This window comes from Lactuca serriola, chromosome 9 (assembly GCF_051521515.1).
Source record: "Lactuca serriola cultivar US96UC23 chromosome 9, Lser_US96UC23_V15, whole genome shotgun sequence".
NCBI classification, from domain to species: Eukaryota; Viridiplantae; Streptophyta; class Magnoliopsida; order Asterales; family Asteraceae; genus Lactuca; species Lactuca serriola.
The window spans coordinates 71,723,630-71,747,643 of NC_136416.1; the positions used below are offsets into that span (position 1 = coordinate 71,723,630).

A 24,014-nucleotide genomic window follows, 5' to 3' on the forward strand; every position below is an offset into this window, starting at 1 on the left:
TTTACTCACCTCCGCTCCTATCATCCGACCACCTAATTGGGATCTCCTGTTTGAGATCATGTGTGACGCGAGCAACACGACTGTTGGGGCGACATTGGGTCAAAAGATGGTTCGAGCACATCATGTCATCTACTATGCATCAAAGACCCTTGATAGTGCACAGAGTAATTATACCACAACATAAAAAGAGTTGCTTGCTATTGTGTTTGCACTAGAGAAGTTCCGACAATACCTCCTTGGAACTAAAGTGATCATATATTTCGGACCATGCAACCATAAAGCACTTACTTACCAAGAAAGATTCGAAACTGGGATTAATACGGTGGATGTTGCTTTTGCAAGAGTTTGATATTGAGATCAAAGATAAAAGCGGGAAGGAGAACCTAGTCGCCGATCATTTTAGCAGAATAGTTCAACCCGAAGATGCGACTCCCATCCATGGCATGTTCCCAGACGAGCACTTGTTTGCTATCCAAACACCACCTTGGTGTGCGGATATATGCAACTTCATGGTCACGAGAAAGTTCCCACCCAATCTCACGAGGTCATAGAGAGATAAGATCAAGAAAGATGAGAGAAGGTAAATTTGGGATGAGCCATACCTTTGGAAACATTGTGCAGATCAGGTAATAAGAAGATGTGTTGAAAAACATGAGGTACAATCTATCCTCAACTTTTGTCATAGTTATGCTTGAGAGGGCATTTTGGTCCTCAAAGAATTGCCAGAAAAATTTTAGACTGTGGATTTTATCGGCCTTGATATTTTCATGACTCTTACACTTTTTGTAAAAGTTGTGAGAGATGTCAAATGACTGGCTCTTTGAGTTCCCAAAATAAAATGCCTTTGACCCCCATCTTGGTTTGTGAAATATTTGATATATGGGGTATTGATTTTATGGATCCTTTTCTTTCATCCTTTGGGAACTTATACATTCTTTTGCCTGTTGATTATGTTTCCAAAATGGGTAGAGGCAAAGGCAACAAGAACTGATGATGCTAAAGCTATTGTAGATTTTGTCAAGACTAACATCTTATGTAGGTTTGGAACTCCAAAAGCTTTGATCAGTGACAGAGGCACATACTTCTACAACAAAACTTTTGGATCAATTCTCAAGAAGTATGGAGTCCAACATCAGGTGTCCACAACTTATCACTCACAAACAAATGGACAAGCTGAAGTGTCAAATAGAGAAATCAAGTCCATACTTGAGAAAATAGTGAGCATAAACCGCAAAGATTGGAGTTAGAGACTAGAAGATGCTCTTTGGGCATACCGAACTGCATATAAAACTCCAATTAGGATGTCACCTTATAGACTTGTGTTTGGTAAAGCCTGTCATCTCCCTGTTGAACTAGAGCACAAAGCTTTCTGGGCTGTCAAAAAGCTAAACATGAAGATGGATGAAGCGGGTGTTCACCGAAAGTTAGAGATTCAAGAGTTGGAGGAAATAAGAAATGAAGCATTCGAGAGTTCACGCATCTACAAAGACAAGACCAAAGCATTCCATGATAAGTACCCCTCCCGTAAGACCTTTAAGATTGGTCAAAAGGTATTACTCTATGACTCTCGACTTAAATGGTTTTCCAGTAAGTTACGGTCCCGGGGGGTGGGACCGTTCATTGTTACTAATGTATTTGATCATGGTGCAGTTGAGATTAGGAGTAACAAAACTGGAAAAGTGTTCAAAGTTAATGGTCATGGGTTAAAGGTCTTTTATGAAGGTTTCCAAGAGAAAGACATGGAGGTTGACAACTTGGAACGCCCAGACTACATTGAGTGAATCTAAATGGCAAGGTCGAGCCAAAGTTTTACAAAAAAATTATATAACTATAAAAATTTAATTAATTTTATAACCATGATTCTTGATTCCTATAATTATAAACTAGTGATACCATACATCATACATACTTATAAAGCTAGCATTTTTTCTTGAATCTCATGCATTTGAAACCCCCTTCTTTAACTTCCTTTCACCACATTCATTTGAAACTCCCATGACTTTCCAATTTCTGTACAATAATATTATAAATAAGTTAAATAATGCTATATAAACAAGAAAGGGTGTTTTATTACAATGTCTTCATCCCACATCGATGGTGAGAGTAAACAAGAGAATGTTTCATTTTCTATAAATATGAAAGGTTGTGAAATGTTTCAAAGGGACCAAACCATGAGAACTTCCTCATGCCTACCTTTGTATGATTTTGAAGGTATTATTTGGTGAGATTGTCTATATTGGCAAGTGTCCAGTTAACTTTTAGAATTCCAAAAATGGTTTTGAACCGAATTTTTTCAGGTTTAAAACGTGTTTCAGTTAGAAAAAATATTATGTAGTTGGGTATATTGAGTTGAACCGGAGCTGGATCAATTTGGGCCGATAAAGGAAACATTTTCCTTTCATAACAAACATTTGAAACTCCCATGATTTTTCAAATTATTTCTAATAATATTATAAATAAGTTACATAAGTTTATATAAATATAAAAAAGCATCTACCTAAACCTAAAATTATGATTGTTTGAGAAATCACTTTGAATCAAAAGCACGAAATATATACAAACCGGGTTTCACTAGAAAAAATATGTAGTTTGGTATATTTAGTTGAATCGGTCCGAGTTTAATCTATTTGGACCATAAAAGAAGCATTTTCCTTTCACTACATACATTTGAAACTCCCATGATTTTTCAAATTGTTTCCAATGATATTTTAAAAAAGTTACATAATGTTATATAAATATAAAAAAAACATTTACCTAAAAATAAAATTATAATTGTTTGAAAATTCGATTTGATCAAAAGCACGAAATATATACGCAGATTATATTTTATAAATGAATTCTTTTTATAATGAACTTTTGAATCTTGAAAATACATACAAACAAGCTTTCTATATTAAGTACCTAATTGAATTTATAATTTTAGAATTCAACAAAAAGTTATTCAATAAGAACTTACTTTTTTGGATAGCAACTTACGAGATTATAGAAAAATGAAACTATTGAACAATAAAAAAAGGTAAACAAGAGAAATGATGTTTTACTAAATAAGTTGAATAATGTTTTATTAACAAAAAAGCGTGTTTTATTACAATGTCTTCATCCCACATCGATGGTGAGAGTAAACAAGAGAACGTTTCCTCTTCTATAAATAGGAAAGGTTGTGAAATGTTTCAAAGGGACCAAACCATGAGAACTTCCTTTATGCTTACCTTTTTAGGATGTTGAGGGTATTCTTTGGTGAAATTGTCTTTATTGGCAACTGTCCATTTAAGCTTTAGAATCCCGAAAATGGTTTTGAACAAGATTTTTTTAGGTTCAAACAGAGTTTCAGTTGAAAAACCGTTATGTAGTTTGGTATATTGAGTTAAATCGGTTTGAGTTTGATCAATTTGGACCGATAAAGGAAGCATTTTCTTTTCATCACATACATTTGAAACTCTCATGATTTTTCAAATTGTTTCTAATAATATTATAAATAAGTTACCTAAACATAAAATTATAATTGTTTGAAAAATAAATTTGATTCAAAAACACAAAATATATACAAACCGGGTTTCAATAGAAAAAACGTTAGGTAGTTTAGTATATTAAGTTGAATCGGTCTGAGTTTGATCAATTTGGACCGATAAATGAAGCATTTTCCCTTCACCACATACATTGAAACTCTCATGATTATTCAAATTGTTTATAATAATATTATAAGTTACATAATGTTATATAAATATAAAATAATCTGCCTAAACATAAAATTATAATTGTTTGAAAAAACGCTTTGATTCAAAAGTACGAAATATATACTCGATTATATTTTATAAATGAAATCATTTTATAATGACATTTTGAATCATGAAAATACATATGAACAAACTTTCTATATTAAATACCTAACTGAATTTATGATTTTAGGATTTAACAAAAAGTTATTCAATCAAAACTTATTTTTTATAGCAACTTACGAGATTACTGAAAAATGAAACTATTAAACAATAAATTTTTTGGATAACGTTTTATTTTTAGTATTTAATATTTTATTTAACAAAATGAAATTATTGACAAATAAAGAAATTAGTTTAATTAAAATGTCTTCATCCCACATTGACCGTGAGAGTAAACAAGAGAATGTATTCTCCTCGATAAATAGGAAAGATTGTGAAATATTTTAAAGGGACTAACCCATGATATCTTCCTTGCATCTAACTTTGTAGGACGTTGAGTGTATTCTTTGGTGAGATTGTCTTTGTCGACAAGTGACCGAATAAATTTCAGAATTTCGAAATTGATTTTGGACCGTATCTTTTAGATTTGGATCGAGTTTAATAAGGATCTGTGTGTCTTCTGACTGAGTTAGGCAAACTCGCTTCCATTGGAGGCCGAGTTTAAGTAACATGCCGAGTATTTGGTTGTGTTAGCCAAGTTTTACAACCGTAATACAATTTAAAATTTTAACCTTATAAAAGACATCACTATTATCATATGTTCTACACAATCATGGTAATATTTAGGATACAAAATATTTTTTTTACTATTTAAGATAAAAAGTTGTCTCTATTATCATATGTTGTACACAATGATAAAATTTAAGATAGATAAAAATATGTCTCTATTATCGTATTTTGACATAATGATAATATTTAATATAAATATTTTAATTTAATATGAAATTATTATTTAATAGATAACAATAACGATTTATTTATTTTTAAAAATTACTTTTTTTCTATTTTAATCATATAACTTTGTATATGTAAAATAACTTCAAATTCCAATCTTATCTCTTATAATATAGTTCAATATAATAACAATACTAAAAATCATTTTTTATATTTTTATGAAATTATTATTTAATTGTTAATAACAATGATTTAGTTATTTTTAATATAAAATATTTTTTTGTATCTCACGCAACGCGCGGACATTCGCCTAGTACTAGTATATAATATCACTAGGTGTAAAACCCGTGTATTACACGGGTTAATTATAAATATATATATATATATATATATATATATATATATATATATATATTAAAATGTAAATAATAAGTATTTTTAAAAATAAAATTTTGATATAAAGAATGAAATTTTGAAATAAGAAACATATTAATTGTAATTTAGTATAATATTTATTACATTTGATAAATTTTAAAAATGAAAAAAAAAACTCATAAATTGGCACATGGATATTATTTATTTAAAAAGTATCACAAAATACAAGTGTCAAAACTAATTAAAGATTGACACATGACACAATTATTTTCATTTATTATTATAGTAGACTGTATACATAATATTAGTTACTTGACAAAACTTATGTCCCTTTATAATCACTGCCATGGGCCTTAGCCCATCTCGCTCAAGCATTGTGCTTGGGCCGGGCCTAGATACCAAGTAATACTGATCAACTCTGGAGCAATGGGAGTTTCACTATATATATGGAGATGTAAAATCGATTTAGTGAACATCGAACTTAGTTTTATTTATATATAACTGTATTAGTACTAAATAATAAAAGTGTGGTAGTTTTTTTAGAAAACATGTCAACTTGATATATATTAAACTTAGATATGAAAATATACCCAGAAACCATTCGAACGAAGCTCGTACCAATTTTAACTCCTGCACGTGATTCATTAATGTGAATAACAATGAATTACAAATCGAAGAATTAAATTTCGCACTTAATTTAAGATCAAACAATTATAAGATTGTTATAATTGACAAAATTACCAATTGTGATTCCCTACAAAGCAGGTTATTCCCTATTTTGCCCCATTTCTTTTTAAACCTTTTGGTCCTAATTTATATAAATTTATAGTTATTAATTTTTTCTGTACGTGTTTAAGTTGTTCCCTATAAGTGAATAATATTATAAAATATATAAGTATATTATCTAATAAATAAAACATATATATAAATTATTGTTTAAGTCACGCTTTGAAAAATATCATAACCTTAAATGATAATAGAATGCTTGATTACTCAAATGGAAATTACATATATGAATATAAAGAATAGTTAAACCCTAATCCTACACACTATTATCCCCACGGTTTGATCAGGAGGTCAAGATTAAACTAAAAAACGAAAACATAAAACATAAAATATAGATAAATACAAAAAAACAAAAACTGAAGCATAACTTATACATCATTATTTGGCCAACTTATGTCTAACTTTTTGGCCGAACATAAATACATAAATATATATTTAGCCAAATTGTTTACTTAACAAAGATTACTTTGATAACATTATTATACCAATCAACCAATCAAACAAAAAAAATCCATAAACAAAGTGTTGCTTAACAAAGATTATTATGATAACATTATTACACCAATCAAGTAATCAAACAAAAAAATCCATAAGCGAAAAAAAACAAATCAAATACATTGAATAGTATTAACCAAATATCACTCCTTCAAATAAATACCTTTGGATTTTTATGCACCTTATTTACAACTAACAATCTCTCTCTCTCTCTCTCTCTCTCTCTCTCTCTCTCTCTCTCTCTCTCTCTCTCTCTCTCTCTCTCTCAACGACAAATTTAATATACTTTTAAAAGTACTCATAATTCCACCTATATTCCTTACGAGACTTGAACTCTCAACCTCAGAGGGGGAGGACAACACCTAGTACAGCCGGACTAGAAACCCTTTGGTTTCCAACTAACAATCTCAAAATAATAATAATAATAATAATAATAATAATAATAATAAAATCCTTAAATAATGGTCTTGCATACTCAGTTATTGTTAGCATTTGCAAAATAATGGTCATACATACTCATTTACATACCAATTAAATGAGAACATACAAAGAACATTCAATACACTTAACCACATATTGATATTGCTATTAAAATTCAATAAAACAATCACTAAACTGATGAAGTCTCTAATTCTATTAACTTTTCGATATATATATATATATATATATATATATATATATATATATATATATATATATATATATATATATATATATATATATTTTAATGACTACAAAGAAAGATGGTGAGGTGCGGTGCGGTGGATTTTCATTTGCAGGGTTCTCACAATTTTCTCCACACCAAACCGCATGACATTAACACTAGGCCTGGCAATGGAGCGGGTTTTGACCCTTATCCGATCCAAACCCTTAACTATTATATGGGTTTGGAGCATAGTTTTTGATCCGTTTACCCGTTAACGACCCGTACCCGCTAACCCTTTTATTAAAAGGGTCGAGTATGGATCATCACTGATCCGCTACGTTTATAACCCGCCCCATATAATTTTTGGAAGTATAAATTTATATTTTATATTACCTAAAGTTTACATTAAATTTCAATCAGAAGTCCAAAGAGAAAAGACAAAAGACTAAATTGTTTTTACATAAGACTCGTGGACTCAACTTCTAGACTTTCAGTCTTCTCCCAAGAGTCATGATTTCATTTCATTTATATTTCATCATGTAATCACCAATTTCATTTATACATCAATAAGGTAATTTATCAACCAGAAGAAAGTTTGTAATTACTATTCTCTATCAATGCAATCGACGATCAAAAACCAATTGGAAGTAACTAAAATAATGATTTTAATTCCAATAGAAAGTCTTCGAGTACATAATGTGTTTTCTAAATCAAAACTTAGTTTTATTTAATAAATGTGATTTTATGATTTAAGTAAAATGTGTTTGATTATTCAAAAAACTTACGGGTTACGGGGCGGGTTTGGATATCTGCTGATTCGGTGGATAAGAGTATGAGTTTGATTATTTAAAACCATGCGGGTTATGGAGCGGGTTTGGATCGGATTTTGAAATTTGTTAAAAGGGTTTGGATCAAGGTCGATTCGCTCCAAACCCGCCCCATTGCCAGGTCTAATTAACACACCATTGCAGTGACACCTGACGGGTACTATATAGTGCAATACTAGTTGTGAGACCCGTATATTATACGGGTTGATTAAAACAAAATGTTAACGATTAAATAGAAATTTTATTTGAATTTGAAATTGAAATAAATGAAAATTATGAGAAAAAAAAAACATGCAAAAAATAAATAAATTAAAATTATGTGTTTAGTGTGTACTAAACGGGTTAATTATAACAAAATGATAAACACAAAGCTTTGAACTGTAAATTTATTTGAAATTGAAAATTTAAAATTTGAAATTAATAGTCATTATGGTAGGTTTAATTTATGGAAAATAAATTAATGATATATTTAAAATGAAAATTAAAGTAATGACAAGTAGAAAATAAATATATCTTAAATTATGACAAAATGACATGTAGCTAATTTTATGAGAGAAGGACATTTGACAAAATCATTTTCATTTATTATGGTAGATAGTCATATTGGTTGGTCTTATCTATGCTATTATTAATACGCTAGCTAAAATAAAACAACTAAAATACTTTACTTTTTAATACAATCAATATAAATATTAACACCAAATAGCCTATAGTACAATAGTATATTGTGTTGATATAGTATTTTCATCTAATTGGTTTGATGATTTATGTCCGTCTAAAATAATAATATAATTTAGAAATAGATTAAAAATTGTATGTATTGTGGTTTAAAAAACACATATACTAAACTACAAAGAAAAACGAACTACTATTAATTAAGAAAACTAGAATGGACGGTTGAAAACAGAAACAACCAGAAATGAAACAAATAATCAAGTCAATTTAAAAAGAAAGAAAAAAAAAAAAACTAAACTAAAAAGGACAGTTGAAAACAGAAACAGCTATAAATAAAACAAATAATGAAGTCAAATATAAAATGATAAAAATAAATAAATTATCATATGGCTACCCTGGAATCATGGAAGAAAATCTTTATTTTCCAATGATTCACCACCATACCACATGTCTAAGTGACGTTTGACGACCATTTGTGATGTCTATCACACCTATTTGATATTTAAAAAAAAAAGTTTGACTAAGTTATAACCCGCTATTTTTTTATTTTTATTTTTTTAAGAGTAGACTTATAAATCAAATTATTATTATTATTATTTCTAGTTTTTGTTGGATTCAATTTAACAATTATTGTCATGAATATGCTACTCTCTATAGCGTTTCGTTTCAATATTTTCTAACTGAATTTTTATAATTATTGTAAAATATGATCATAAGATGGTACATGAATGCTTTTGTTCTTAATGAATATTATAAATTAAAGTTGCTACCATCAACAATCATGACATGAAACTTTTTTCCCTAATACATATGTCTTGAATAATTTAGAAATACCTTTTTTATATAAAATAATTAAATATTTTAAAATATTATCTTTGCTGGCCAAGGCCTTATCTTGGTTAAAGAATCGATTTATATAAACTAAAACAATTGACCTTAACAAATTGTCAAAGCACTCAAATTTTTCATTCGCTATGAAAACCTAATGGTTGAGATGCCTAAAGTATCACTAGTGTTTTTGAGATTTATCTTCCACGATGATCCTAAAATGGATTGTCCTGAACTGATCAGATGATCCAATTTATCATTTTTTTATTTGATTCAATATTTTTTTATATAAATAAAATGCTTGTCTTTAACGTTTACTAAGTTGTTACTACATAAAGTGATGACTTTTTGAAATTTTTGATGTATATTTTCACTTTTTTTTAAATATTTATTTTTCTTAATGTTTCTTGAGTATTTAATCACACATTTGTCTTATTAAATATTAATATGATATAGAATAATATTTTTATTTAATTATGTGAACATTTAATCATGGTTGACTCGATATATAACAAGTTAAAACGCTAACTTTTCTATGTTTAATCCATGTTTTTAAGGAATAAAGGAAACGGATTAAATCTTAAAATAAAATAATGAAAAAGATACTTCAGCAACATGCAATCAGCTTAATTATAATTTTAATAAAGCAGAAAATTGTTATCGTTATTAGGAATCTGTTATTGGTTTATGAGAATGAAAACCTTAATCTTTATAATATAATATGCTTAGGGACAACCATATTTTGTTTTTCAATTTGTAAACTACAAAATTGATCCCTAAACTATTGCTTAAACTATAGGTTTAGCTCAAAGTTTAACTCCTTATAATTTTAGTCAAAAACTTTTTATTCGTAACGATTTAGTCCTTATTTTAAACATTGTCAAATTTGTATGTTAAATCTCATCATGTACCATGTACATAACTTTAACTACATTTTAATATTTTTTCTTCGTTATTCTTCAACCATTTGTATCTTGTCTTCAGCTTAGTTTCATTTCCATAAACTTTTTCATAAAAAACAACTAAATCCAAACTCAAATTAAGATTACACCTTTAAAGACTAAACAGTGTGGGAGAGTTCTACCATCGTCAAAAGCCTATGTGCACTTTTGTCTTTTTGCCGATGGTGAACACCAAACCCTAACAATTCTTTTTGCTGATGGTAAATCTCAATGGTGAACTTCCACCGATGGCAAATCTCAATAGTAAACTCTTTTTTATTTCCTGATTGGTTATTGTAATTTTGTTTTTTTTTTTTTTCTTTTTAACATAAATTTCACTACCTTTGATAAAAAAAAAAAAACATCACACCCTATTCATAGGCAAAGTATGACAAAAATTATAAAAGCTTATGTTACACCATTTTACCATTGGCAAAAAACCATCCCAACCTTTAGTCTAACCCCATATGATTAAGATATGTAATGATCCCAAAAAAATATTCTTCTTTGTATTCCTTCCACCACCCACAAGAACCCGTGGTAGAAGAAGGTATAGTTTATGAAAAGCGAAACAAAAAAAAAATGAAAAAATAAAAAAAAAATCCATTGTTTTCAACTTAAAGAGACATTAAAAAAATAAATTAGAACCTACATGGAGAGAACATGAAAAGAAAATGAACTCTTTTTAGCTAGAGATTTATTTAGTTGATAAAAACCATGTTTATAGTAGCGAGATATATTCAAATGTATAACATAAGGGTGAACATGGGTCGGTTTTGACTTAAAACCGAACCCAAATCGACAAGCTTTAGTTTCAAAAAGTTAAACCCAAACCCAAAGCAATGGGTTCGGTTTCCCAGTTTTCGGTTTTTCTCAATTCGGTTTCGGATTTTTATTAATACCTGGATCCGCAATGCAATATGAGGTTGTAACGCAGCTTTGATTTTGGCTCCGACGTCACTGAAACAAATCGGTTAGCCATATTCTCGGGTCGGAATTCGAGAATACACTCCGATGATAAAGTTAGTATCGTAGGAATGAATAATTGAGAACCAGAGAAGAAGAGTTTAGGTGTTTCGAGTGTGTAAAATCTGACCTATTTGATATCCTTTCTTATGTATTTATAGGTGATGAACATCTTTTAGATTAAGATAACGGTTCGTTGGAAAATTTATATTCGATAAGGATTCCCTAAAATTATGGATAGACCCCGTCTCACCACCGTCACTTCCGCCACCAACACCACTGCAACCATCGTTTTCGCCACCGCCTTAGCCTCCGCCACTACCCCACCTCTGCAGATTATACCAATCACAGGGACCAAAACTGTAATATTGTCTATAAAAAGATCGAAAAATCTCCAAGAATTGATAAAATATTGAACCTGGGACACAGGAAATTGAGGCCGAACGAATTGATCACGCGCTGACAGATAAGAGAGCTCCACGTGTCCACCCTCTGGAACGCTCTTCACGAGATTCTCTTTTCCTCCCCCACTCCCTTCTCTATCTTCGTCCTTGCCACGTCCTTCAATTTTTATCAATCATCACTGTGTGTATGTGTATCACAACCAACTACTCATACACATACGCAAACCAATCAAATCCCCAAATCAATCAAAATCATCTTCGTTTTTCGTTCCTCCATGATCCCTGATACGCATATTTCACTTCAACATCCATACTAATTGGTATTTCGTATTTCGTATTTCGTACCTTTCTGTATCTCCATCTATCTTCTTCTCTCTGTGCGTGTCTTCTCCGATGGCAATACGTCGTCGTCTACCGGTGCTTCTCGTTGCATTTTTGTGCTTTGTTGCCGGTATTACCGCGAGTGACGGCGACGCTGATCCGATTTACATGTAAGATTTGAGTTTCTTTCACATCTGATTTTCGTTTTTGAAAAGTTAATTCGTGAGAACGTGGTTGCAGCTCATAGTGATCTGTGCAGCTTTTTGTTCTGGAATCCGAGTTGAATTTCATTTGCAATTCGTAAACTTTTTAGTTGAATTGTATTGTAAGTTAAGATTTTTCTACGTTTCAAACCCTAGAAATATGAACTTCCGCCGATCTCAGTTTATCGCAGGTTTTAAGTTTATTGAGGTAATAAACATCCACTTTCAGGTGAAACCGGTGGAGTTAATTGGTTGTAATTGTTAGGTATTGTGGTCGCTGGTAGCAATTAGCAAAGACATGAATACATGATATGGCCACATGGAGATAATAAACCCTAGACCAAAGAGGCATGCCAGAAGCAGGACAATATCCTCACATGGCATGCTTGACTCTCGATTGCATGTGCTATTTGTCTGATTCACTTACCATAGAAATTGACTCTCTGTTAGGTTTTCGATTTTGAATCATGAGAAGATTAGAATCAAATGAATCGGTTAAAAGTTAAAACACTAATTTCATTTCTTACACTTTCTGTTTGAATAGCGATTGTGTTGAGCAATGTGAGAAGACAGGATGTGTGGGAGATGTATGCTTCCAACACTGCAATTTGACATCCAATGGAAAATCTGTGAGTGATCCATGGTATCTACAAGAGCCACTATACATAAAATGGAAAAAATGGGATTGTCTTAGTGGCTGCAGATACCAATGTATGCTTGTTAGGGAAGAAGAAAGAGAGACAGCTGGCAATACACCTGTCAAATATCATGGAAAATGGCCACTCAGACGTGCCTTTGGGATTGAGGTGCCTCATATTCTTCTACTTTATAGTTTATAATTTTATATCAACTCATTGATTATCATTCATTCTTGATTCTTGAATCTTGTTTTTTAGGAACCTGTTTCTGTAGCACTTTCTGCTCTTAATCTTGCTGTTCAGTTTCATGGATGGGTATCCTTCTTCATTCTTGTGAATTACAAGCTCCCTTTAAGGCCAAACAGACAAACTTTCTATGAATACACTGGATTATGGCATATCTATGGGACGTTATCAATGAACTTCTTATTTTGGAGTGCTGTTTATCACAGTAGGTAAGTAAATATCCCTTTCAAACATTAATTCTCCTCCTCCTCAATCTCATCCCTATCTGAATCTGAGTAAATGACCATTTTACCCTTCTATTTACAAACACTCCTTTTGAAATGACAAATGACGATTTTACCCTTCAGGGATGTGGAAATGACAGAGAAGCTAGATTACTCATCTGCAGCAGCAGTTATTGGGTTTTCTCTTATAGTATCAATACTAAGAGCTTTCAGTATAAAAACTGAAGCTACACGTGTCATGGTTGCAGCTCCATTAATCGCCTTTGTAACCACCCACATCCTTTATTTAAACTGCTACCAATTTGACTATGGTAAGAGTTCAATTCATTCCCCTCGTAATACAAAAAAAGAAAAAAGGAAAAGACGTTTTTTACCTTTTTAACTTTTGAAACCTTTTTTTTTATATATATACAGATTTAAATATGAAGGTTTGTGCTATAATGGGAGTAGCACAGGTAGTGATTTGGGGGGTATGGGGTGGAATTTCGAATCATCCATCTAAATGGAAGATTTGGGTTGTGACATTTGGTGAAGGATTAATTATTTTATTTCAAATTTATGATTTTCCACCCTACAAGGGTTTTTTGGATGCTCATGCTATTTCACACGCCATTGCCATTCCTGTTTCGTATATCTGGTGGAGCTTTGTTCATGATGACAGTGAATATAGAACCACAACACTCATGAAAAAAGCCAAGTAAGATATCCAGAAGGGTAAATTCGTAAATTTACACTCCGCTTGTAACCTCGTGTCGGTTTTTTTTTTCTTGTTCATTATGGTAGTCAAGGTTATTCGGTTTTTGCTTGCGTGTTCGCAAGTTTTTTTTTTCTTTTTGTATTAAAAGTTGTGTCGTCTTTTTTTTTTTTTTTTTTTTTTTTTTTTATAAATATTTTTGAAAGCTCCAGGCCGTTGGTTTTTACGGATTTAGATGTTGGTGTCTGTACCGCTTAAATGCGGAGCTTCCTTTTGGCTTGTGTTATGGAGCTTTTGGCTTGTGTTATTTCAGTTTTTTTTTTTTTTTTTAAAAAAAAAATAAATAAGAATCTGTTTCATGTGTCTAATTGGTTGTAATTATAATTATTGTTTTATAGTGTTTAAGTGTATTAAATATTAATAACATATAGTTGTGAAAAAAATGGGTACAAGATAGTGAGATACAGAGATTGATTGATGTGGTTCAGAAGTAACTGAAGGGGAGACAGGTGGTAAGTCACGTTTACCTTTTTTTTTTTTTTTAATTTTTTTTTATTTTAAAGTTTTTTATATTAATTCATTTTTTTTTTCTTTGGGATTGTATTTTTGGGTCGATTATTAAAAAATGGGATTGGAACAGTTTAAATTTATAACCTTTTGATATTGGTCAAGTAGCCGGGTTTATTAGAGCATCCATTTTCTAAGGAAAAGCTATCGGAAAATGTATTGTGGAAACTTTTTTAATTCAAAGCCTTTTTAGTAAGCTTGTGTGGGACCCATAGATTTTTAACTAATTTATCCTATACATGTAAAACAATTAATAAAAAGCAAAATGGAATAGCTTTTCTATTATGAGAGATACACTAGCTTTTTGTATATTGAGCTTTCAAAGGAAAAAAGCTCCTTTATTGTGGATGTTCTAACATCCATAGTATGAGTTTTTTAAAAGCTTATTCAGTTTGAAAAAAATGGTTAATCTAAAAAAAATATTTTATTTTATTTTATTTATTTATTTTTTGGATTTAACTTCAAATTTATTTTTTGTTTGAAAAAGGCTTTGTATTTTTTCATTTTTTCCAAAAAAACCTTCAGTTTTGTATAGACCCTTAACCTGCTAAATGCTTTCAATAAACCTTCAACTTTTTTAGTTTTTTTTTTTTTTTTTTTTTTTTAAAACCCTCAAGTTTTATATATTTTTTTTGGCAAAAAATGACTTAAAGGGCCAAATTGAAAAAAATGGAAAAAAATAAAAGGTATTTTTCAGACAAAAAATAAATTTGAGGTTTAATCCGAAAAAAACACAAAAGATAAGATAAGGCATTTTTTGAGATTAACCCTTGAAAATAAAACACAATCTTATTGTGAGACTTTTTCAATGAGAGTTTTTTCAAGTAATTTTTCCATAGAGCTTTTTCAATTAAAATGGTGGGTCGCATATAATTCAACTAATTATAAGTGATTAACTTATTTAAAAAAACATTAGAATAATATAAATATATTTGATGAGTCGTACAATAAAGCTCTCATATTGTTGTAATTAGTTAGTTTTTTGGATCGATGATGTGACGATAACATGATATGAAAAGACCGAAAAATGTTCTTCGAATACTTTATTTTAGATTTATTGGTTACCACATATGAATGGAAATTTTTGATGTGTTGAACACATTTTTATTGTGTTATTATTCTTATTAGACTAAATTGCCAAATTTGGTCGTTTAATTTAGGATTTTTTTGGATTCGATTCCAAAAAGGAAAATGGTTACCTTTATTTGTTATATATTTTTTCAAAAAAAATTCACTGTTTATTTAAGGGGTTGATGTCATAAATAGGTTACTAACTATTTTTTTCCCACAAAACACCATTGTTTTTAAAAAACTACCATAAAAGAAGGTAAGTAACTTGAACTTTTTGTTCACAAATACTCTTATTTTTCTGGTTTTAAAGATTATTTTTTAATTAACAAAACTGATGGAATTTTAAAAAAAGCAATGCTGTTTGTTAAAAAAAAGTGAAAACAAATAGTTTGTAGATGCTGTTGAAGCTCGACTGTCCCCTCTTATCTGCATTGATTCAATGTTTAAATTCCGAATTGTATGTTTTCTCTTCTTTTATTTTTGCTAAAGTCATATTTCTTTTTAATGTCACATTACATATTGTTTTTCTCCATGCCAAAGGCACATATAGAATTAAATAATATAGAAATGTATAAACTTAAAATTTGGAAGACCAAAATTGTCAAATAAACGTTCATTAACATTTTGATATGAAGAAATAATAGAACATTTTATATTTTTCATTTACTTCAAATTTGATGTTATATTATTTTTTATATAAAACTGGTGTAAAAACAGGGTTAGATTAAAACAAAATGGTATGAGAAATAATGCATAAAGTAAGATCTTTCTGATTATATAAGTTGAGTATTGGTCATCATTATAAAATATCATTTGATTAGATTGAGTGTTTTGTAAGTGTTTCTTTTTGATTTTGACTTAAAGGGTATTTTAGGTTTTGTGTTTTCTACTTTAATGTTTTTGGATAAATGATATTTACAAAATGATTGAGAAAATAAAAAAAAAAATTCGCACACGTTGGTAAAAGTTACTACGGATCGTTTTCTGTCTTCTTTTAAAGTAAGTTTTTCTCTTCTTTTGTATAAAAGAAAATCTTTCTGTTTTTAGAAGACTAGGAGTCTAGGACTTTCCTTTTTCCTTTTTGCTATTTTGTGAAATTGTAACATTCAACAAATTAGATTTTCTAACAAACTTTCAAAAATTTGTATTTGGAAATTATATAATTAAGGTGGAAGATACTTTTCTTAAAATATTATTGAACAACTTATGCTTTATCTGTATATTACTAATCATACTGTCTGCCAAAATACCAAAAAGCTTATAGCCTAACCATATTAGACCTCGATATTTCAAATCTCGCCTGAAAAAAAATTAAATTGGTGTTCAAAAAAAAGTAATCATACCAACTATAAGTTTTTTAATTAACAATAAACACTCAAAACTGAAACATATGATTTCCAATATGACATTTTTTTAAGGAACCATACATTGAAATATATTTATAATCATCACACTATTTCACTCTTTGTATATGTTTCTAATATCCGTACATATTTCTAAAAAAAACACAATATAAGCACGGAATATTTCTAAATCCATCCTTTTTTCATACTTGAAGCTCCCCAACACACACACACACACAAAAAGGGGAATTTAAGTCAGTAACTCCACAACGACATGTCACCGCCATACTCCGCTTCCTCACCACCGGCGTACGACGGCGGAGGCGGCAGCATCATTCCCTCCGCCATATTCACAATCAACCCCGGCATTCCAAACTCCTCCTCTTCATCTATATATCCGACATTTCCTCCATAACCCATCTCCACCCCCACTCCCTCCGCCGATTGATCACCATTCCCATCCTCACTCTGCCGGAATCTCTCCGCCGCCTCCACCGCCGCCTTCCTAATATCATTTGGATCCAATGACGCCGGAGTCGGAAGCCTCCAAGCAGAATCCGCAAAGTTCAAACAAGCCGACCTCCCTCTCAACGCCAACGCCGCCACATCATGAGCTCTGGCAGCCATCTCCGCCGTCGGAAAAGTCCCCAACCATATCCTCGACTGCTTATACGGCTCTCTCACTTCACAAACCCACTTCCCGGAGCTCCGCTGCCTCACTCCCCTGTACACCGGGTGCCTCGTCTCCTGAACCTTCTTCCTTCCGGCACGCTTCTTGGGATGACTAGACGCCAGCATCACCTCCTCCGACGTCCCCGACGACTCCCCTCCTCCTTCCATCTCCGGTGGACTCGACCCATATCCATATCCACATCCATATCCATATCCATTTCCATACCCATATCCATCATAATTATACCCGTTAACGTTGTTATAACTGTTCATCTCCATGGAATCTTTGAATCTTTAAAGTAGAAATTAAACTGAAACTGTTTCTGTGAGTGAATCTTGATTCGAAGTGTCATCTGTTTATATAAATTTGTGTTGGATCATGGGATACGAATCGAACACGGAGAAGGTGTTGTAAGATTGGGGAGTAGGACACTGAAAAAGGAAAGAGGTGAGGAAGTGAAACAAAAGTGGATTATGTCTTTTGGTACAGCTGTTAATGAAGTGGGTCCCACATTGTCTTCTGGGTAGAACACGTGTGAGACTTGTGTTGTACTGAAGACTGCTTTTTAAGTGTCTTTTTCAGGAAAGGGGCAAACTATAGTCGGACCATTGGATCTAAAATTTTTTAATACATTTATGGAAATAAAGTAACTACATTATTCTTTTTTCTAGAACTTAGTTTTTTATTGGATAATTAGCAGTTTTGCTGAGGTATGTGCATAAAGAATCATTCAAATACAAAAACATCACTTTTGGGGATGTTCAGGGCCGGTCCAAACGTATATGGGGCCCGGGGCGAAAAGAAAAAAAGGACTCCTTATAGAAAAATATAATAAAGATTAAAAAAAATCATTTATTCTTCACTATAATCACGTTCAGTTAGCAATAACAAGCAAGTCAAATTGTTTATCTTTTGAGCTAGTTTGAGTTTGAACCAAATTTAGGCCCTAAAAATCATTTTGGTAATAATTGGTTTATATATATATATATATATATATATATATATATATATATATATATATATATATATATATATATATATAATCCAGAAATTTTGGGCCCCGTTGAGTCGTGGGTCCTGGGCGGTCGCCCGGGTTGCCCACCGTCTGGACCGGCTCTGGGGATGTTACTTATATTAGGTTATATGGAAGTTATGAAAGAGAGGTTACGTTTCATTTAAAATGTTTTAAGTTAAAATAAAATAAATATTATATATGTTATGATATACATAATATCAAATTGTGATCATAGGAGGGAATGTTAAGGGCAAACAAGTAATTTCCTTTGTGCTATTGAAGCCAAAGTTTTTGTCCAATTCTTTGGGTAATTATAAGAATGTTGGGACTAGTATGTGGTTTGGCCGCACTCAATGCTACATAGGTAGGGGCACACCGCCCCCTCCTATGTGCTCTTGGGTGCGGTTTGGCCACACCTCTCCCAATTTGTGCCGCATCTCTCTCTTCTCTTTCATTTTCCCTTCTCTATTCAGTTGTTCTCTCTCTCTCTCTCTCTCTCTCTCTCACACACACACACACACACACCCCTCTTTCTTTACCAGGGTTTCCATACCCTTAAGTGTGGTAAAGAACCACACAAAGTGTGGTATAAAAGTATGATATAATTGACATGACGCCTACGTGGCAGAGGAGAGAGTGAGTTTCTTATGACACCACTCCCTCCAGCCTAATGACATTACCCAATTCCATGAGTACACTAGTACTACCATTCCACTTCCCGCAATCCTTTGGTTTACAGTTCGCCACTTTATTGCTTATTTTTCAACATTCAAAACACTGATTGTTCTTTCGACATTCCTTGATTGGAAGTTGCCACAAATACTTCATCTTTTTTACATACCGTTTTCTCCTCGTTTGAAGAATGGTAGTTCTTCTTATTATATATGGTGGATTGCTCATATTTACTTTTGTATCCTTGCTCTTGGCTCTCTTTTGAATGTTTCTTGATCATATATATATTTTTCATATTCGTGTTATGATGAGTGTAGTGACACATTTGACTTCAACTGAATTCTTGGTGGGAGCTCGCTTTAGTAACGAATAATCATTGCTCATTTAATGGTCAATGTATCTTCTAAGAAGGGAATCATATTCATGAACCTTTTTGGTAGATTTGTCTAGAAATATTTTCCTTGCGAACCGAAAAGAAATTATCCATAATATTCTCAAAATCAAGATTAACACAAAAATTCACATTTAATCTTCCACAAATTCATCCAATTCCGATGAGATATTATAACCTTTCCGAAGGTGTTATACACAGTGTTCCATCATACAAGTGTTTTTCCCTTTAGTAGTCATATTTTGCTCTTCTTTATACTCCCTGTCCTGAAGCACTTGATCCTTTTTAGTTATTTGATGCATGGTGATATTAGGATCAAAATTCCCTTCATACTCTTTTATACTTGATGTCAAGAATGATTTAAAAACACACCCCATATTGGATATTGGGGTTGAAGGATATTCTATAGATAGATTTCATGGTTGTTTGATACTTTTGGTAGATTTGCTCGTTGTAGGACCTTCTCATAGACTTTGAGAGGTATAACCTAATCGTTCATCCAAAATATGATGCATTTCTTCTTTGTTTCTCTCTTGCAATTCATCTAGAAGCTTTTCATTGCTTTTATGGTTAACACTTGCTAATTCACATCAACATTGAAATTTCATTCATTGCTAGTTAGAGGAGACATACTCCTAATTGTAAGTGATAAGCTTGAATTTACCCACCAATAAGTAGAACATGCACCATTTTATAAAATTCTCAACTTTATAAATTCTATGATCTCAGTTTATAATATGGAAATCTTATACTCAATGCAATGTAACATATCTTAGCATGACAATTTCTATACATGAATTCCTAAATCATTTCATAAAACACATAAGACATAAGACATAATTGTCACTAATAATGGTCATAAAGTTGTCATTCATTTCTTATTTCCTCATTACATAATTCGCTTAAACTATGGCCTGATAACACCTACAAATTTACCATGAAGATTTAGCAAAATTAAGAACACATTATTTTTAATAAGGAAAATATCAGAAAATGACAACCAGTAACACCATTTTTCAGTTTAAGTCACTAAACTTTTAATTGTATCAAACTGGCCTACAAACTATTATTTGGTTTTATTATGCAAATGATTACATTTTTAACTAGGAGTAACTGGTTTGTGTTACAATTTAGGAAATTTGAATAACAATAAACACTTAGATATGCTGGAGATTATTAGTGTCGAGTACACATTACATATGTATCGGAAAAGAGATCAAAACATGATATACCTAAGTGCACATGCAACCTAGAATCTATGTTTTACTATTATACCATCCTACTTTGAAAGATTTCATAGAAAGAATTACTAACATCTTGTTAATTTCCTTAGGATCTCGTACATGCCAAATTAGTTGTAGGATGAAGGATACATATAAGAATCCCTATAATGGAATCAGACCTACACACCAAATAGCAAAATAAAGAGCTCAAGGAAATGAACAAGAGGTTAGTAATTCTCAATTGCAATGCCTAAAAATACCTTGGTCAATCAACCAATGCTCATGAGAGTCTTTAATACCAACATTTACTCCTGAGAATGCGATCGATGTGGAGTTTTGAACATAATTAAATCATCTGGAAGTTGGTTAAAAAACATGCAAAAGTGAAACACAATATTTTGAACTAAAAAGATTTTGAGAGCAAACTAAAACTCTTTATTAAGAACCTTTGAAATAAAAATAAAAAATCGTTACAATTCATACTCTAAAACATTTCATGATAATTCTAACTAAAAACTAACGTACTACATCAAATGACTATCTAGTCTCATGCCAATGGTCCTAGCATGACCATCATGTTTCTCTCTTGATAGTGGCTTTGTGAATGGATAAGCATGATTCTACTAAGATGATACTCGACTCATAACAATGTCACTATCTTCTACACGATGTTGAACATATTGATACTTTCTTTGAATGTGTCATGAATTAGCATGGTTTGTAGGTTCTTTAGTCAAGGTGGCTGGAGCCTCGTTATCACAAAAGATTTCTAGTGGTTCTTTGATGCTTGGTACTACTCCAAGATCACCAATGAAGTTCTTAACCATATACCCACCTTTTCAACTTCACTTGCCGCTATGTACTCAAACTCACATGTCAAATATGATATTGTATTCTGTTTGGAACTTTTCCATGTAACAACTCCTTCATTAAGCAAGAACACCCATCCTGATTGTGAGCATGAGTTGATGAGAATTGTTATCGAGAATTAAGATGCGAAACAATAGATTTGAATGATGAAAGATAAAGAACACACGAAGTAAATATTAATCAGATCTCGTTTTATTAAGACTGATTACAGAGTAAGCTGAAGAGAGTTTTTGTGTTTCGATATTGTCTCTCTACTTCAAGCCTAAGTCCCTATTTATAGGGAACTTACAAAAAGTATACTAAGTCTTATACTATGAAACTTCTCATTCTACACTTCGCATATAAAATAGACTTAGTAAAATAACATACAAAATGCGAATCATTACAAGACACACTATTCGACTTTTACAACTAACATCTACATTCTCCCCCTTTGTAAACAGTCGATACAATTCAACTTAAAAGCTTTTGAATTGCAGAGTGAATCGTTCTTCGCACTTCTCCATACCAGGAGATCACCTTCTTCAAGCCCTTCTTGTCACCTTCGTTATTTTTCTTGCAATTATTCATACGTACAATGAAGTGCGTATATTGCGAAGAATTGTATCTTTCAATCTCTGAAGCTTTGAACAAGAACTTCTTCGGTTTGCCCTTAGTGTCTCTTCCCGAAAACACCATGCCGAATGGTTTAAGACATATCTCACCCACAACATACTTCGACAAAGCTGATTGTGTCAAAGTATCTTCCCATGGAACTTTCACTTCTCTTCCAAGCACATTTACTAACTCCTCATCAGTAAGTGCAAGACAATCGAAGTAGTTGTCGATATAAGTCTTCATATGTGCGAATCCGACTTTAAAAACATCTGTCTCTGAGCCTTTGAGTTTGTTCTCTTCCATGTGCTTCAGAATAAGAGCAAATTGAATGAGATCGTTGCAATTCATCAATGGAAAGACAACAATAGTGAAGTCATATTGTTTGTTGTTTGCCCTGATGACAAAATATCGAAAGTTTTGAAGCATGTCTTCAAATAAAACATCCTTCTTTATCGTGAGCACCTTCTTGATCTTCATCAGGGACCAGACTTCATCAGGATTCTTCCCAAGAACAGCATGAAATCTGATTTTCATGTGAGTGTAGTCATCCGGATTATCGAATTTCTCACTGATCTTGTATTGAGCCGTAATGAACAATATTTCATTAATAGGGAAGTCCAGCTGACAGTGATCTGAGTTCGCAATGTCGTAACTTCTTTTGGGCTTCTTCTCGAACTCATACATCTCCCTTCCTACAACTTTAGACTCTATCGTTTCATAAGAGTAAAGTTTCGCAGGATCACCTTTATTTATTGAGGGAGGATCACTTGCTCGTTGTCTCATTATGCTCTGGACTTGTCTCATTCTTTCAAGTTTAGCCTCAGCATCAACTTTTATCTCCTCCTTCGACTTTTCATACAGGATGCCCTTTCCTTTTCCTGTTACATCTTTCTGAGGTTGAGAACTCGAACCTCCTTCATTTCCTCCAATAACAATTCCCTTTGAAATTGTTTTTGTAGTTATTGTTGTTGAAGAAATCGGTTTAGTAGGAATTGAAAGAGTTGCAACCAGCTGAGTCGAGATGACTTTTCCCACTGTTTTGGCATCACCTTCTTTGCTTCGATTTTTCTCTCCCCCTTGCGCCCCTGTGAAAATAGGTGGAGCACCCTTCGGAAGTAAAGAAGTAAAGTTAGAAAGCAGGGCAAGAGCCTTTTGAATAGCTTGTTCTAAAGTGTTAATCTTTAGAGACAAGAATTCAGGAGTAATGATTTGCGAAGTTGTGGATTGCGAAATTGCTGATTTGAGCTCCGTAACCAATTTGATCAAATGATCAAACTTCTCCAAGGTAGCAGCTTTGTGATCATCAGCAACAGGAATGTTGTTGAGTTTGTGAAGTTGAGATGAAATTTCTACAACCTGCTTGAGAAGATCTTCTTGTCTGGTATTCACTGCTTGAAGATCCTTCGCAAGGTCAGACTTCAACTCCTGAATTTTGAAGTTGACGTCCTCACAAACTTTCTTGACATCTTGGATAAAAAGAAGATGTCTTTCTTTTGTAGCAGCTTTAAGATCTTTAACTGCAGTCGTGAAATTATTCCCTTGTGCTTGCACTTGGAGTTCATTATTTTTGTCGGACTGATCGACTTTCTCCATTATCCTTTTCTCAGCACCTTTGATCATCACATCTACCTCCATTGCTGAGATTGAAGACATTCTCCCAGAATCGGCTTGTGATTGGATAATAGCCTTCAATTTTTGATTCAGTATCTTGAA

The 24,014-nt window shown here is 31.9% G+C and overlaps 3 protein-coding genes across 3 annotated transcripts; 2 read left to right on the top strand and 1 right to left on the bottom strand.

Moving 5' to 3' along the window:
- Positions 1-1,301: 1,301 nt before the first annotated feature.
- LOC145075819 (uncharacterized) lies at positions 1,302-1,781 on the top strand. Its single transcript, XM_079021920.1, has 2 exons — positions 1,302-1,587; positions 1,651-1,781. The coding sequence occupies exons 1-2, from the start codon at positions 1,302-1,304 to the stop codon at positions 1,779-1,781; spliced, it is 417 nt and encodes a 138-aa protein (XP_078878046.1).
- A 9,809-nt stretch (positions 1,782-11,590) lies between these two features.
- Positions 11,591-14,199, top strand: LOC145072384 (uncharacterized). Its single transcript, XM_079018798.1, has 5 exons — positions 11,591-12,044; positions 12,622-12,883; positions 12,974-13,170; positions 13,309-13,496; positions 13,600-14,199. Exons 1-5 carry the CDS (start codon positions 11,947-11,949, stop codon positions 13,884-13,886), a joined length of 1,032 nt encoding a protein of 343 aa, XP_078874924.1. The 5' UTR covers positions 11,591-11,946; the 3' UTR covers positions 13,887-14,199.
- Positions 14,200-16,885: 2,686 nt separating this feature from the next.
- Positions 16,886-17,878, bottom strand: LOC145072385 (dehydration-responsive element-binding protein 1E-like). The gene has a single exon (XM_079018799.1). It carries the CDS (start codon positions 17,809-17,811, stop codon positions 17,116-17,118), a length of 696 nt encoding a protein of 231 aa, XP_078874925.1. The 5' UTR covers positions 17,812-17,878; the 3' UTR covers positions 16,886-17,115.
- Positions 17,879-24,014: the final 6,136 nt, after the last annotated feature.